Source organism: Mercenaria mercenaria, chromosome 14 (assembly GCF_021730395.1).
Source record: "Mercenaria mercenaria strain notata chromosome 14, MADL_Memer_1, whole genome shotgun sequence".
NCBI lineage: Eukaryota > Metazoa > Mollusca > Bivalvia > Venerida > Veneridae > Mercenaria > Mercenaria mercenaria.
Genome location: NC_069374.1, coordinates 2,219,969 through 2,238,586, shown reverse-complemented (window position 1 = coordinate 2,238,586; position 18,618 = coordinate 2,219,969). Strand labels below are relative to the sequence as shown.

The 18,618-nt window shown below is 35.9% G+C and overlaps 1 protein-coding gene across 1 annotated transcript in view; it reads left to right on the top strand.

Moving 5' to 3' along the window:
• The window catches only part of LOC128548616 (uncharacterized), a 42,644-nt gene extending 26,799 nt beyond the window's left edge, over positions 1–15,845 (top strand). The window contains exons 6-7 of the mRNA XM_053523978.1: positions 9,680–11,202; positions 13,540–15,845. Coding sequence (XP_053379953.1) covers positions 9,680–10,842 — 1,163 coding nt within the window. The 3' untranslated portion in view covers positions 10,843–11,202; positions 13,540–15,845. The remainder of the gene's footprint in view (positions 1–9,679; positions 11,203–13,539) is intronic.
• Positions 15,846–18,618: the final 2,773 nt, after the last annotated feature.

Below are 18,618 nucleotides of genomic sequence, written 5' to 3'. Positions count from 1 at the left end.
GGTCCGGATCTTTTGGGGGTCGCAAAACCCCTATGTTGGTTTTTCATGGCGCCGGTCATTTTGCTGAAATTTAACAAGGGATCCTTCCATCAAGCTTACAGTTACTAAAAAAGTCAGAGGAACAAAAGTTTTTGCATTAAAAATTTTTGTATTGCCAAAAGAAATTTGTATGTACTACATTGTAAATAAAAGTAAAATTTTGCCTGTTTTCTATAAAAGTTTTGACCCTTGGTTGGTTTAAAAACGTCAGTTTTCCGAGTGTTCAGTCCATCATTTGCTTTGCTGTAAAACTGGGATCCCGTAACCCTAGTGGGGTTTGTGGGTTCAGACCTGTTCCGGGTGATTTGATTGCATGCAGTGCAAGGTTTATTTATTGAGGGGAAAGTTTTTTGTACTTGATAAGGGCTTGAATAGTTGAGCATCATTGTCCTCAGCAGTACATGAAATCATTTTTGTACTGGAATCAGTTTTGAAAAGGAAAAAATACCGGTTATTTGCCCCCCAGGGGCTTTGGGAGAAGAAAAAAGAGAAAGGGTTGGACAAACTATCTTAGGTGGGATTTAGCATGTTGTCTCCCTTTGTTTTTTGGGAAAGGAAAAATTTTGGTGTATTTTGGAACTTTTTGTACAAGCTTTAAAGGGTTAATTAAAAATGTAACAGCAGTGTTTGGGGGCTGAATTATTTATAATCAGGTTAAGGAATTACCCCAGATTAAGGTAATAAAACTAATTGATAAATGTATTGACATGAAGACAATATATTTTATGTTCAAAGTTGGGTAACAAGGACCACAGAATTAGCATTTATGATACGAGGATCTTTATTGTAGAATCATTACCATTTAGCACATAAACAGCACAAATTTTCAAATAAAAATTTTAATTTATGTAAAAAAAGACTAAAATTTGTAAAAAATTTTATATATTCAGAAAAGAAAAAATTTTCACACTACGTTTTTTTGGTACATAATTTTACAGTTCAGGATATTTTTTTGGTCACCCTCTTTTAGTTGGGTTAGGAGCCCTTTTTTTTTTAGCATGATAAAACACTGTTCAAAATATGCAGAAAATGGGGAAAAAAAAAAAATGAAAAATTGCTTGTACTTAAGGGCCCAAGATTCCCTTTGAATTCTTTCATTATGCCTCCCTTTGGAGAAGAATGTATATAATGGTTTTCTTATGTCAGCGGTTGGTTTTGGGGTGTAGTCAGATTTTCCCTTTTGGTTTTTAATCCTTTAAATGAGAAAAACTTTTGGCTATGTGGTCAAACTTCAAAGAATGGTTGCTTTTGGGATTTTTGACCCCTTTGTTTTGGGGGCAGGAAATCCAGGTCACATGAGAGACTGTGGCTTTCTAAATTCTGTAGATGATTCTTAAAATGTTTGGTAACAGTAGGTCAGAGGTCAATGTTATAGGTGACCATAACCTAGAAAAAAAAAAGTTTTTGATCGATAGTGAAAAATCTTGGATCGAAAATTATGTCCCCCACCCCACGTGGTGTTTTTGGGCATCTGATTTTTCTCCCGTCTGGTTTGTTTGTTTTGCACAAATCTTGTTCGCACTTAATTGAACATTTTATCTTTACCAAATTGAAAAAAAAGTTTGCCATAAGACCCCCAGGCCCCAAATACATAATAGCCAAAATGGGGCAGGACTTCGGGGAAATTGGTCCTTAAAACTTGCTTTTTTATTCAAAGCACCCAAAATCGATAAGGCGTTGAGGTCTTGGTACATGGTTGACATTATACTACTTTTTTGATGTTTTTGGGCAGTTGTGGGAGCCATATTATGCTTTTCTCAAAAGCAGCTCTAGTGTCTGTTATTATGATATGTTACGTTTTTTTATTTACATTGGGAAAGGTGAAGGCCCGAGCATACTTGGAAAAGAAAAAAAAACACACCCTTTTTCCCATGAACGGCTTGATTTTGGGGGGATATATTTCTTACAAACAGGGTTTTTTTCACTAAAATTTTATGGGTACAGCTTTCCCAAAAAAAAAAAATGTATATAAAAATAATTATGTAATACCTTTTTTTAAAAAAAATTAAAGTTTTGCTTTGCTCCAACCCGTTGGTACAGCTGGCAAAATGTCATGCTATCCAAAATGTTATACTTTAGTATTGTAGGAGTTTTTCCAGCAAATATTTGGGGGTTTTTCGCATATGTGTAATCTTCGTGAGGGTTTTGCCGTCTTTTTGGGATTTTAAGATATGATAAACCCTTTCAAGGGAGCATTTTTGTACATTGTTGTGGCTGAAAGTGCTGAAACTTAACAGAATTGAACTTTTTCATGACTTGTAACCCTTTAGGCTTGTATTTTGCTTTCTCTGAACGCAAAATTTTAATAAGCTTCAGCTGACCCAAATGAATCAGTGTGAATGGATCTAAGACTAATGCTGCAAATTATTATGCCCCCACTCCACCCCATTTTGAAGAAGATGAGGTATTTTGTTTGCTCATTGTCGGTCAGTCTGTCAGTTTGTCAACAGTCCATTTGGTTTCAAATCAGTAACTAAATAAACTTTATTTAACAATGGTTAGACTTGATAGAGTCATTGCCTGTGGTCTGTAGATGGCCCCAGTTGTTTTTGGGGTCTGTAGGTCAAAGGTCAAGGTCACAGTGACCTTTAGACTGAAAATGGTTTCTGCAGAATAAGAAAAGAAGCCTTTGGCCTACCTGCGTCAAACTTCATAGGATCATTGCTTGTGCATTTTGGGTAAAAGTAGATCAAGGCCACAGTAACCTCAAGATATAAAATTATGTCCAATCTGTAACTTAAGAACCATCAGGCCTACTGCCTTCAAACTTCATAGGATGATTAACTGTAGTCAGTAGATTACATGTACTGTTTTTGGGATCAGTATATCAAAGGTCAAGGTCACATTGACCTTTAGACTGAAAATGGTTTCAGCTGAGTAAGAAAAGAACACTTCAGCCTACAGTTCCTACAGAAACTACAATAACATTGGATGTCTGTGGTCAGTAGATAATTCATATCATTTTGGAGTTCAGTAGGTTAAAGGACAATGTCACAGTGACCTTGCGAAAGTGGTTTGTGCTCAGAAACTTAAGAGCCTTTGAGCCTACTGCCAGCCAACTTCATAGGATGATTGCCTGTGCTCAGTTGAGGTCAGTAGGTCAAAGGTCAAAGTCTTGGTGATCTTGGAACAGAAAATGGGACAGAACATTATGGGGGGCATACGTGTCTTCAAACCACTCTTTTAGTTACATTTTAAAAGCTATGAATACATTAAAATGACCTTGCCCTTTACACAATGGCAGATATTTTATGTCTCTTGAGTTTTTTTGAACACTTTTTTCTCAAACAAGCCCTATAATTATGAGGAATAATTGTGTAGTGAATTGCAAGTATTATTTGTTGCAGATGAATAGTAGTACTACATAGTATTTGCAAGATTTTTGAAGTAGTACTAAATGTACATTTTTACGGTTCTTTAGAACAAATTTAAAAACATCAGGGCTTTTCATCCATACATGAGAAGTCGATATTCTACTACTTTCCCCTTGAAAAAAAGTTAGTTATTCCCAATTGTGGCAGAGGAACTTTCCAGAGGGTAATATTTTCTAAATTTTTAGCTGCTCATGTAAGTTATCGTGATCGCCCGATGTCTGCTCTATGTCTGTCGTCTGTCTGACGTCTGTCGTCCATCAACATTTAGCTTGTGTACGCGATAGAGGCTGTATTTTTCAATGATCTTCATGAAATTTGGTCAGAATGATTGCCTTGAAGTTGATAAAATCTAGGTCTAGTTCGAATATGGGTCATCTGGGGTCAGAACTAGGTCACTAGGTCAAATCAAAGAAAAACCATGTGTACGCAATAGAGGCTGTATTTTTCAGTTGATCTTCATGAAATATGGTCAGAATGATTGCCTTGATGAAATCAAGGTTGAGGTTGAATATGGGTCGTTTGGGGTTAAAAACTAGGTCACTAGGTCAAATAAAGAAAAACCTTGTGTATGCGATAGAGGCTGTATTTTTCAATTGATCTTCATGAAATTTGGTCAGAATGATTGACTTGATGAAATGTAGGTTGAGTTCGAATATGGGTCATCTGGGGTCAAAAAGTAGGTCACTAAGTAAAATCAAAGAAAAACCTTGTGTATGCGATAGAGGCTGTAATTTTCAACTGAACTTCATGAAATTTGGCCGAAATGATTGCCTTGATGAAATCTAGGGTGAGTTCCAATATGGGTCATCTTGGGTCAGAAACTAGGTCACTAGGTCAAATCAAAGAAAAACCTTGTCTATGCAAAAAAGCTGTATTTTTCAGATCTTCATAAAATTTGGTCAGAATGATTGCCTTGATGAAATCTAGGTCAAGTTGAATATGGGTCATCTGGGGTTAAAAGTAGGTCACTAGAGCAAATCAAAGAAAAACCTTGTTTATGCGATAGAGGCTGTATTTTTCAATTGATCTTCATGAAATTTGGTCAGAATGATTGCCTTGATGAAACTTGGTCGAGGTCAAATGTGGGTCATCTGGGGTCAAAAACTAGGTTGCTAGGTCAAATGAAAGAAAAACATTGTTTATGCGATAGAGGCTGTATTTATCAATTGATCTTCATGAAATTTGGTCAGAATGATTGCCTGGTTGAAATCTAGGTCAAGATCAGATATGGGTCATCTGGGATGAAAAACTAGGTCACTAGGTCAAATCAAAGAAAAAGATTGTATATGCATAGAAGCTGTTTTTTTTTTCAATTGATCTTCATAAAATTTTGTCAGAATGATTGCCTTGATGAAGGCCAGGTCAAGTTCGAATATGGGTCATCTGGGATGAAAAATTAGGTCATTAGGTCAAATCATAGGTCAAATCAAAGAAAAAGATTGTATATGCGATAGAAGCTGTTTTTTTTTCAATTGATCTTCATAAAATTTTGTCAGAATGATTGCCTTGATGAAATCCAGGTCAAGTTCGAATATGGGTCATCTGAGATGAAAAATTAGGTCACTAGGTCAAATCAAAGAAGAAACTTATGTATGCGATAGAGGCTGTCTTTTTCAATTGATCTTCATGAAATTTTGTCAATATGATTGCCTTGATGAAATCTAGGTTGAGTTCGAATGTGGGTCATCTGGGGTCAAAAACTAGGTTACTAGGTCAAATCAAAGAAAAACCTTGTGTATGCGATAGAGGCTGTATTTATCAATTAATCTTCATAAAATTTGGTTAGAATGATTGCCTTGATGAAATCTAGGTCATGTTCGAATATGGGTCATCTGGGATTAAAAAGGTCACAACAAAGAAAAACCTTGTGTATGCAATAGAGGCTGTATTTTTCAATTGATCTTCATGAAATTTTGTCAGAATGATTGACTTGATGAAATTTAGGTCAGGTTTGAATATGGGTCATCTGGGGTCAAAAAACAAGGTCACTAAGTCATGTCAAAGAAAATACTTGTTTTAACTCAGGAGACCACATTTTTGGTCCAATCCTAATGGAAATTGGCCAGAACATTTGTTTCCATGAAATCACTTGGTCAAACATGTTTACACTGTTATGGTATGTTTCTCAGGTGAGCGACCTAGGGCCATCTTGGCCCCTAGGGCCATCTTTGCCCTCATGTTAGGTTTTGTTTTTGTCATTTATGCTGTCCTTATGCTGTTCGCATGACAGCACTTAGTAACATAGTTATTCTAGTCTTATCTGTTATGGACTACTTCCAATGGAGATCACTTAAATTTCATGTTTACAATGTATATCCAGTGTTTATTTCTTGAAGTTTCTTCAATTATTTTCTTGGATGGATTAAAAATGTCACATAATGGAAAATATTAAAGTAGATTGATTGAATGTCTGCCATTGTGAAAAAAAATTGTTTCATTTTAGTGTAAAGAAAATTGTTGGCTGACAAGTTCAGAAATGCCAAAGATTAAAACTGTTAATGAATTCATAAATGTCTCAAAAATAAGGCATATTTTATTACTTATTTGTAAATACTGTTTACAATTGATACACAACCCATTTTCTAACTGAAATAACATTTTCCCGAAAAAGGCAGTTAACAGGCATAAATTTCCCAATTTGAAATGATGGCCGACATGGGATAATTTTTGTACAGTCTGTGATACATGTTAAGAATGTTCTAAAATGCAGTAGAGTTTTATGTAACCATTGTATATCTGAACAATTCGTGGAAATATTGTACAAAATATTGCAGTTGTTGTTGTTGTTATTATTGAATCAATTTGTGTAGCAGTGGAGTCCACTGTGGTGTTTAAGGAGAACCAACTTAACCGTTACCCTGCTAAATTTCTAAAATGGACTGATCCATCATTCAATTTGGGCAATACCATTTATTATTTGAAGGGGAGTTCACTGAAAATTTACTGACTGAATAACGAACAGTGTAGACCATGATCAGACTGCACGGATGTGCAGGCTGATTTTGGTCTGCACTGGTCGCAAAGGCAGAATCAATTGCCACCAGCAGGCTAAGAGTTAAGGAGAAACAAGTTTATACTTCTCATGAATTTTGAGAGCAGCTGTATTATTACATATATATTTGTTCAAGAAATCTTAACAATATAAGTGGAACACCAGGTGATTCAGGATGAAAAAAAAAACGAACAAAATTTTTCACCATGACTTTATGCTGAACTGCTCTCGCAGTAAGTTCCACATTTCGCTGGTTGAAGCTGAATAAGAGAGATACAGGCTGGATACAGGCTGGATACAGTACTAACTGCTGGTGTGGATATTTCAGTAGTTATTGGATTATGCTGGTAATACAAGACTTAGTCATATTATACAATTTTAAAAAGAATTCACAGTTTATATATAGTGCTGCAAAAGAAATGAAAACCTTTAATTTGCAGGGGGTGGGTGGGGGGAGTTTAATAACCTGTTTTGTTTAAACAATATTTATTCAACATAATTGCAATTGTTACAGTGTTACATAATATAATATAGAGGATTGAGTAGGAAGCTCATAGCTTAAATTTTTTTTAGAAACTCTCTCTCTCTAAAATGACCTATTTAAAATAGCATGTGCTAAAGTCCAAACAATGGGAGTTGTATTCCGTGGATAATGCAAGATACAGAACAGGTGCTGTTGTTTCAGAAGATTTCATTGTTTTTTTATCATGCAAAGAGTAAAACACTACAAAGGACTTTGTTTTGAAATATTGAAGGAAAATTATTTTAGTTGGAGCACAATGGTGTTCTAGCTTTTACCATTAGACCACTGAAATGTGCTACCTTCACTTTTATCATGTCACTGCCTCAGGATTATTTAGTTGCAAATTTGCAGAAGAATTGTATATATGGCAGTGTCGTTTTGATATTGTACATAGTAAAATATGTGCTATCTGCAGACACACAGAAAATGCCTACCAATGCAAAATGTTCCATTTTTAGCTTATCTGATTTTTTGAAAAAAAATGATGAGTTATTGTCATCACTTGAGCGGTTGTCGGCGTCGGCGTCGGCGTTGGCGTCGGCGTCGGCGTTGCCTGGTTAAGTTTTATGTTTAGGTCAGCTTTTCTCCTAAACTATCAAAGCTATTGCTTTGAAACTTGGAATACTTGTTCACCATCATAAGCTGACCCTGTATAGCAAGAAACATAGCTCCATCTTGCTTTTTGCAAGATTTATGGCCCCTTTTGTACTTAGAAAATATCAGATTTCTTGGTTAAGTTTTATGTTTAGGTCAACTTTTCTTCTAAACTATCAAAGCTATTGCTTTGAAACTTGGAATACTTGTTCACCATCATTAGCTGACCCTGTATAGCAACAAACATAACTCCATCTTGCTTTTTGCAAGATTTATGGCCCCTTTTGTACTTAGAAAATATCAGATTTCTTGGTTAAGTTTTATGTTTAGGTCAACTTTTCTTCTAAACTATCAAAGCTATTGCTTTGAAACTTGGAATACTTGTTCACCATCATAAGCAGACCCTGTACATCAAGAAACATAACTCCATCTTGCTTTTTGCAAGATTTATTGCCCCTTTTGGACTTAGAAAATCAGTTTTCTTGGTTAAGTTTTATGTTTAGGTCAGCTTTTATCCTAAACTATCAAAGCTATTGCTTTAAAACTTGCAACACTTGTACACCATCATAAGCTGACCCTGTACAGCAAGCAACATAACTCCGTCCTGCTTTTTGCAAGATTTATGGCCCCTTTTGGACTTAGAAAATATCAGATTTCTTGGTTAAGTTTTATGTTTAAGTCAACTTTTCTCTTAAACTATCAAAGCTATTGCTTTGAAACTTGCAACACTTGTTCACCATCATAAGCTGACCCTGTACAGCAAGCAACATAACTCCATCCTGCTTTTTGCAATAATTATTGCCCCTTTTGGACTTAGAAAATCATTTCTTGGTTGAGTATTATGTTTAAGTCAACTTTTCTCATAAACTATCAAAGCTATTGCTTTAAAACTTGCAACAGTTTTTCACCATCATAAGTGGACACTGTACATCAAGAAACATAACTCTATCCTGCTTTTTGCAAGAATGATGGCCCTTTTTAGACTTAGAAAATCATGGGTAGGACAATATTTCTATTACACAAAAAAAATCAGATGAGCGTCAGCACCCGCAAGGCGGTGCTCTTGTTTTGGCTTTATGCTGAATCATCGAGAATTTTGCTATAATTTGGATTCATGTGTTGAATGTAAAAACAAATGTAGTGATGTTTAAGGGTAATATGAACATTCTTTTCTAGGGAGGCATGTGTCATACTTGTCTCGTAATGTTTGATTTAAGTTGGCCTGTAACCTTTGCTGAACCGGGCAGTGTTGGAAGTTGTGGAATTAGCAGCCATTGACCTCTATCGGCTGTGTCCATATGGTCTGCCTTATTGCACAAAGTGATTATCTTTGCTATGTTAAAATTGTTATAATGAATGTAGGAATGGATTTTCATAAAACATTTCCAGAAACATGCACTGTTCGTATGATCTAGCTTTGAATGGTGACACAGAGCCATTTTTTGTTCCTCTATCATACGGTTGGAGTTGGTGGTGGTGGAGGGCCCTCTGTGGCTGAGTGGTTAAGGTCGCTGACTTCAAATCACTTGCCCCTCAGCGATTTGGGTTCGAGCCTCATTCGGGGCGTTGAATTCTTCATGTGAGGAAGCCATCCTTCTCGCTTACCAGATTCCCGCTCATGATGAAATAATGATTGTGCGGAGGGCACCTGGGGTCTTCCCCCACCATCAAAGCTGGAAAGTCGTCATATGACCTGTAATTGTGTTGGTGCGACGTTCAAACCCAACAAAATAATATGAATAAGTCCATCATATGGTTTTTAATATTGATGGCTTCAAGATGACCTTATAAAGTGAAAGGTTAGAGTTTTCACTAAGTCTTATATTTTAGTTTCTAATAAATATCACTTTCACTGCAAATTGTTTTTACTAACAATGTTTCATTTATTACATCTAACTTTTTGTTTTGTGTTTCAACAACAGTAAAACACTGATGGCTTAGATTCACTTACTTGTAAACAAAATGTCGAAATATCCAGGATTTCAAGCACTCCAAACATATGGAATATAAGTGAAATAATATTGGAATGTACGAATGCTGAAGACTTGAGTGCCTGGACAATTGATGACGGAGCTAGGCAGTGTTTTACTGTATTAAAAATTAAAGAAGGAGAAAGCCCAACTGTAAATGATAGATTCATGAATTTTCAAATTTCAGGAAGGTGGAGTTACCCTTACAGCATGTCTAATGCCACTGAACCACAGGTCAAGAAAGAACACATGTCTAAAAAGAAAGTTACTTTCAACCTTGGGATGACTACACTGATAATACCAAAACCATTGCATACAGACTCACTATTTGACCAGGGAAATGAACTGGTAGACAGAGAATTCAGAAATCCACTGGATGAAGCACAAGTGAAAACTGAGCCAGTAGATCAAGATGAGTTTGGTCTGAATGATGTGGCAGTTAGAAAATACTGGTCAGGAACACAAACTTCCAACCATATGTTTGTAAGTAGAAGTAGGAGCAATGATGAAAGAACAGGAGAATTTTATGGCAGAAACCATTGTACCGAAGTTCAAAGCAAGACTGCTGTATATAGATGGAAACCTGGTCAAGAGAGCACAACTAGATACATTGATCAAGAAGATAAGGAGTATGGAGAACAGTCGAAAAAGATAGTTATGGACAATAGTGATATTCCAAAGAATGGTGAAAGTGAATGGAAGAGGACAGTCATTGTAGGAAAGCGAAAGAAGCACACTGACAAGCAGAGAAGGAGTATAAGGGAATATGTGGATGATGTTGTTGCACAGATAAGAAGTCAGACAGAAAGACAGAATGAGACTGCTGATGCAGTAGTTGATTGGAAGCACAGTGTGCCAGAAGGACAAAATGATGAAGTTTCTGAAAGTATAGAACATGGTAGAGAGGCAGTTGATAATCTAACAATTGAGAAACCACAAACACAGAGGTATATGGAGAATCAGGATTTATGTCTGAGGGTAAAAGGCAAGAAGAAAAAGCGAAAGCGATCGAAAAAGAGCAAAAAGGAGCTTTATTCAGGCTCAGAGACCAAAATACAGTCACAGATAGGTACAGTGATGTCTCCTAAAGTGGGTACAAATAGGAGTTTTGCTAAAGCATACCTAAATGGGCTTGGAATAAACAAGGCAGGCCATCCAATGGTGTTTGGATGGAAATACCATTGCCCATATTGTCCAATGAGGTATACTACAGATATAGCTTTGAAACGTCATATGTGGAGGCATACAAAAGTGAAACCTTACGCATGCAGTCACTGTTCACTGGAGTTTATGAGAATGAAAGAGCTTGATCAACACATGCGCAGAGAACATCTGGGTTTACCATACTAAAATCTTCACTAACACATGCACCAAGAACATAAAGTCTGTCTGTAGTAAAATCTCTGTGAATGTGTACTTTGAACACCCAGGTGTGCTGACGTCAGCAATTGTACAGTGAGTTTCCATGCCATCCATTTGTTAAAATCAGAATATATTCAGAATCTGCATCAACATGTATGCAGCTGATAATATAGACTACTACTGCTTTGTTTGTATGCATGACATTTGTGGAAAAACTGTATTATAAACTAGGTCATAGCCTTGTATAGATTTGAGTGTGTTTAGAAAAGACATTGGAAGAATATTGACCTTTGTAGCATTTATAATGATAGAACAGAAAAGAATTATAGTGGGATAATATGTGTGAAGGTAGAAGCGAAACTTAAATGCAGTTGAGAACTTTGAAATCGTGGATTTTATGTTTTAAAGTTTTATTTTTTGTTCAATGACTGACACTTGTTTTAGGATTACTTTTAAAGTTTCATCACATTATTTTAGTTTCATTTGCAAAGTTTTACAGTTTTATTTGTTCAGTATTAACAATTGTTTTAAATAGTTTGTTTTAACATTAACTTACTGTAACTTTACAGTTCAATAAAATTTTACTATTTTGTAGAATACTTTTGTTGATTGTATATGCCATTCTTTGATAAGATGTTTGTCTTTGATGTCTTCAAGTTTTTAGTGTCATTGGGTGGAAGTAGGGTTATGGCTTGATATACAAAAAGGTGGGATTTCCATTCATTGTAACCCCAATCACTGGCAATCAGACAAATAAAAGGAACATAAAAATTTTCATCCAATATTTAGTTCTCTTATCTGATTAATTTTTTGGGGTTTTTCTTTTAGTAAAATAATACAGAAAAGGTTTTGTATTTGAATGAAGAAAATACATAGTCAAATCTAGGCTATAGTCATGAACAGTTCATGGGTTACAAAACACCATCTTAGAAAGGGTAGTTAATTTATTGGAAAATTTTGATTAACAAGCAGAGGTAAATGATATTTTGGTAAAAGTTTTATAAATTCGAAGAACAATATCAACCAAATTAACCTTTAGCCTGCTGGCTGCAAGTGATTCTGCCTTTGCGACCAGTGCAGACCAAGATCAGCCTGCATGTCCGTCCAGTCTGATTATGGTCTGCACTGTTTGCTATTCAGTCAGTAAATATTCAATGAACACCCCTTCCATTAATAAATGGTATTGCCCAAATTGAATGATGGACCAGTCCATTTTAGAAATTTAGCAGACTAAGAGTTAATGAATGCATTATAAGCTTACCTAGTTTTCTTTCAAGATCTTTTGGTTTGGCTTATATGACTGTTTGATATGGGGGTGTATTAATAGGTTATAATTTTTAGCTGGACTATTCAAAGAATTATAAGTCTGAGCTATTCTACTCACAATGGCATCGGCTTCGGCATCAAACCGTGGTTAAAGTTTTGCATGCAAGTATACACAGCTATTATTTAAAGGTATATAGCTTTAAACATATTTTTTCTTATTCTAGGTCAATTATCAACCTCACTCGGTCAAGTCCCAGTATAACTCTGACATATATTTTGGTCAAATTATGCCCCCTTTTTGGACTTAGAAAATCCTGGTTAAAGTTTTGCTTGCAAGTTACTATCTCAAGAACTAATGCAGATATTGAATTGAAACTTCACAATATAAAACTAGGTGATAGCAGCAAGTCCCATAACTCTAACATGCATTTTGGGCAAATTATGCTCTCTTTTGGACTTAGAAAATCCTGGTTAAAAATACATACATATTAGCTATTACTTAAAGGCATAAAATTATAGCTTTGAAACTTACTTTTTCTTTTTCTAGGTCAATTACCAACCTCACTGGATGAAGTCCCATAACTCCAATATGTATTTTGCAAAGTTATGTCCCCTTATGAACTTAACAATTTCTGGTTAAAGTTTTGCATGCAAATTACTATCTCCAAAACTAATGCAGATACTGGATTGAAACTCTATAGATATTTTAAGGTAATATTCCTGTATCTTGGACAACAACTTTAATAGACAAGCATTGGGTGTCATACGGACAGCTCTTGTTTGTATTGGCATAGTTGTCTCAAAATCCACATTAAACATTTCCCCAATGCAAATTCTAATGATTGAGCAAATTAATATGCCTGTATAAATCCCTTTTTTGGTACTGAGATAACTAATTGTGTGTTGAAATATTGTCAACTTTGATGTGGTATTGAGTCACTATAAGGCTGACACTGGGGTTATATCAAAACCTGAGAAAGTGTTCAATGAGCTGTTCTAGATATGAGCCGTGCCATGAGAAAACCAACATAGTGGGTTGGCAACCAGCATGGATCCTGACCAGCCTGCGCATCCGCGCAGTCTGGTCAGGATCCATGCTGTTCGCTAACAGTTTCTCTAATTGCTATAGGCTCTGAAAGCGAACAGCATGGATCCTGACCAGACTGCGCGGATGCGCAGGCTGGTCTGGATCCATGCTGGTCGCAAAGCCACTATGTTGGTTTTCTCATGGCGCGGCTCATATATCATTTTCTAGAGCCATTGAAGGAATCTGCCTGTGGAAAAGTCTGTTCTTGAAAAACAGTGGAGCTTACCTTAGCACATTGCTATATATTTAACCTATTCTTGTTAATAGTTGTACTCTTTTTTAAACTGTGTTTTGTATTCCAGAAACTAAAACATTTTATTTCCTATTTTCAGTCCTGTACCCATGCAATGTACCAGGTCAGACGAGGTCACCTAGAGGTAAAGGGGTGTCCTGTTTCCCGTGCCCGTATTGCGACAAGGTCTTTGGACAGAATGTGATTCTTGTGCGACATATACGCCGTCACACTGGAGAGAAGCCATTCAAATGTAGCATATGTCAGTCGTCGTTCTCGAGAAAATCATCTCTTATGTCACATCGTATCAGCAAGCATGCAGGAGAATATTCTGTTGTTGATGATTTACAGTTGCCAAATACTTATACATAGCACTGGTCTTGAAATACGTGTTGGAGATTCACATTATACCATATAGATTTAGGTATTCTGCTACATTTGTGAAAATGCCAAATAGATACACATATATTGTATGAGCATACTTGTCAAGAGATTTGAATTCTTCATAGAACTAGGTATTGTGTGAAAGATGTTAAATTGCCAGATATATAAAGATACACATATGTTGGAGCATACTTACTTGTCAGAGACTTGAATGCTATATAGACCTAGGTATTGCTTGAAAGAAGTTAAAAATCTCGATGGAGATGGACTAGCTTGTCTGATAAAGATGAGAACAGAATACTTGTAGTAGATATTTTGTTGAAAAAACTTTTATCAGATGTGAAAGTGCATTGGATACATATAGAAAGGTCTGGTTCACAGTACATTGTTTGAAATTTGAATTGTAAACAGACTTCTAAAGGTTTTCTGTCAGGGTAGGAAGATAGTAAATGCATGCTATGTCATTATAGGACCGAAAAAAAGGCGCACATGCAGAGATGTGGTAAATATACAGACTTAGGGTTTTTGTGTTTTTGTTGAGATGTGAAATGTACACTGTGGTGGACCAGTAATGTTGCTTTTTTATAGTGACTTTTGTGTATTGTTTGTTGGTTTTGAGCCTTTGTACTTAAATCCTAACAAACTGATAAAATACCCATTCATTTTACCTTTTGATTTAGAAATTCGCAACTTTTTGTCATTGTTACAAAAGAACCCCCCACCCCTCCTCCCAACTGTCAATGAAATGATTCCCAAGTTCCTAAATGTTTATTAAATGACAGTGCTTTGAATAATTGATGTTTGTATGATAGAACAAACATTTATAAAAACTGTCTTGTTAATAGAGTTTTATCTGGTTTATAACAGTGCATATGTGGATTATTGTAGTTGCAGATTAGTGTAGATTTAACGAATAATCAAGGCCTTGTAGTGGTTTTTCGGCTAATTTATCACGGTTCAGAGTTCAGATAGGCAGGAATTGAACTACGAGGGCGTTAACCTGAGTGGTTTAATATGTAAGCATCTGAATGATGTACCGTGGTAAATAGGATGACAAACCACACTACCGGTTTGCGCGTCAGCCGTTGCTTATTGTAAAATATAGAGCTTGACTTTCTTCTTTGTTTAACTGGCAGTCAAATAGAGCCATGTTAGAATATTGCTTATATGATTTGAAAGTCTGTGAGGTACACTAGTCTTAACAGTTTTGACAATATCTTCCTGGATTCATTTCCAAACAAAAATCATTAAAACTTGACATCATATATTTGTGAAAGGTTTGCATAATTCACAGGTTCATTTAGTTGGAAGTTTTATTGAATCTAGGTTTTTGATTACCTCTCTTTATGGAACTCCTTGTTCTGTATGCAAAGAATCACTTTTTAGGTGAGAAATGCATGATTGAAATAGGTTAGAACATTTTACGTTCATGAAGGTGGTTATTATAGTATACTTTAGGGTCAGTCTGACTAAAGTACTTGATCTTCTAAACGAAGATCTGAGAATGACCCATTCACATTCGTCTTCTGTATATTTTGGATTTCCAATATTGCTATTTTTATTTTCACAAATATATTTTTATTTGAACCAACCAGACGACTTGTTCGAATGTCAAAGAGTAAAAAAATTTGCACTCTGTCTAGGGCTTGAACCCAGGACCCCTTGCTTACAGAGCAAATGCCCTACCGACTGAGCTAACTGGCTATCTGACATCTTATGGCATACGAATTGTAGATATGTTGTAAGTTAGGTTTTGATTGGCTAGCAGAAGGGTCGTCAGAACGAGGCTATCAATAGCTCGTTTTCAGATCCTAAGTGTAGTGTAATAGGAGATGTACTTTAGTCAGATTGCCTTAGGGTAGGGTATAACATATTGTACAGTGTTGTTGTTTTTTTTCTGGTCTATTGCCAGTGGTGCTTCCTATATGTTGGTGTTTTACAGGACAGTTATAAATGTTTCTAGTGTATGCATGATGAAATTTTTGTATGAATCTAAAGTTTTGTAATAAATTTGTTAGAATTCTTGTGGGCTATTTTTTCTCTGCTTTATAACTCAGAGAGCAAAAGTTAGGTGAATATTGATTGCTTTATCTTTAAAACAACATGAGTATTTGTTTAAAGCTGGTTTGGAACAGTTAGATATATCCTAGCAGCGTTCGACACTAACTTTTTTGCCAGGTATCCCGAAGGAATACCTGCTGGGAAATTTAGGAATCCCTGCTGAAAATTAGGAGTCCCTGATAACAAAATGTGGTAAGAACATGAAAAAAACTAAAATCTAACAAACACAACTGTTTACAGTACTAAATGTATTTTATTTCCACTTTATTTCCATTTTACATCAATGACAACAGTAGCTAGTATGACTTTTGCTGTAAAAGAATAATGCCATTTCTGTCCAAGTCCTCTTCCCCCTCATCTTCACTACTATCGCACTCCTCTGCCATTTGTTGTAGTTCGTCTAAATGTATGCCGCCTAGTTCATTCCCCCTTATAACCCCCTTATTTGTAATCATTTTTTTGACATAAAAAAATTCCGAAAAGTCTCCCTTAAATAAAAAAAAATTCAAAAAAAAAATTGTTCCGACCTACCTACCCTAATTTTTTGAGCATGTTACCAGATACAAAGATTTTTTAGGCCTTATTAATGCAACTCCCACAGACTTTATCTAAAACTAGTACATTGGTCATAACAGATTTTCTTAAACATTTCATATTTTAGTTGTTTTATTTTGCACATTGCCTAAAAGTGGGTGGGGTTTAGTGTTTGCATGCTTTTATTATCAGCAAATTCTTCTAAACAAGAGCTGCTTTGGCAACAGTGATAATATTTTTGGTAAATGCAGACGTTTTATTGGCTTTTTATCTTAGTTTGTACTAGAAAAATCTTGTAAGAAATGATAAAAATGTTCGAAAATGTCGGTCTAGAAAGCGAGTGACAAATACGAAAAACAAAAGTAACAGTTAAAGTTCTAGAACGGATAACTGTTTTAACTTTATTTTCTCATCATACCACGTATAATTTCTGCTTATTTAATTTGTTTTGCCCAAACAAAGCCTCGGCCAATGATAATAAATTTGTTATAGACCGTAACAGCCGACCGGCTCATGTAATCGTATCGAGCACACAAAATAATGGTACAAACACGATAATCTAAGGCTGCATTGTTTATCAATTAACTTGTAAACATTGATCAATAAACACCTTTGATAATGACATGGCATATTGTACTAAATACAAACCGCGAGATAAGCACGTGTCATTTGGCGCGTGGCGTGACTGACATCTGTCGGTAGCTAATTAACATACGACGCTCCGCCTACTGCCATATTTCCGCTTGTGCCGGCGAACAATATTGAAATTCACTGGGATTTTGATTGACAGGGGGCAGAACTATCGAACTCGGAACGCATCTAAGTAAATTTCCGCGAGTCAAGCCGACGCACGTGCCGTAATTTATGCGGGTAAAATACGAGTTTTTCTCGATTTTTGCGGGTCAAAACCCGGGACCTCGGGTCAACTGAACGCCCTGGCTTAGCATAAGACCGATGTTTGAGCGAACAAGACTGGGGAATTTCATTTTTTTAGAATCATATTTTATCTGAAAATCAAGAGTCCCGACGGAACACCGAAATTGTGAACTTTAGGATCCCTTGCGGATTTTTGGTGTCCTCGGGATCCCGGGACACCGTTAGTGTCGAACGCTGCCTAGTGTTTTCTCAACCCTACCTTTTGGATGTGACAGCGAAATATTTAGTTTCATTCAGGATATTTATTTTAATGATAGCTAAAATGAACAGTGGTTATTTTGAAATAATGGAAGTGGATAGTTAGAACCAGAAAGGTGATGCCAATTGTTTCCTTCAAAATTTAAAAGTGCTTTATTGTTTCAGTCAGTTCATTACAGTTTTACCTCCAAAGCAGTTTTTAATCCCCCACCACTGGTGGTGGTGGGTTATTATGGAATGGTCTCCGTCCTTCCCTCCGTTCTTAATATTTTGTGTCTGCTCTGTATCTCCTAAACCCTTGAAGGATTTTCATGAAACTTACCCAAAATGATCACCTCATCAAGACAATGTGCAGAACTCACGAGTCAGCCATGTTGGTGCAAAGTCAAGGTCACAACTCAAGGTCAAGGTTTGAGCTCTGTATTTTGTGTCCACTCTTTATCTCCTAAACCCCTTGAAGGATTTTTATGAAACTTGGGTCAAATGATCACCCAACAGGAGCTTAGAAAATGCCATGAGCAAGCACGTCAAGCAATGCTAACAGCAGAAAAACAACAGAAACATGAATATGATACCCATTTATAGTTGATCGCTAACAAAATGACCTAGTATGGACCATGGTGTTTACCAAAAAGAAATGACTTAGCCCAAAACTTAGATGTGTAATTCCGTGTAGCCATTCCATGTGGCATATACCGATTTGCGTAAATGTGCCAAAGGCACTTTTTACTGTACATACATGTGCATCCTACTGGTGATAAAATTACAACCAGCGACTTAGTAATCAGATGTACAATTGTAAAGCTGATTCTTCTTAACAAGATTTCAACCTTAAATACAGAAAAAGATACATGGCAGCAATTGTAAATGGTAATACAAACAGTACAAGTAAAAAGATAGCAAAAAATCAACAGTCTTGAATAAAATTATTTTATTTACAAAAAAGGCTCGTTGTTAAACATGTTGTTTTCATTGTTATCTTTTTCAGCATGTCAAAGAGACCTTCCACTGGTTCTGTTCTTAGTTTTTAATACCATGACCAATATTGCTTTCCATTGCCAGCCCT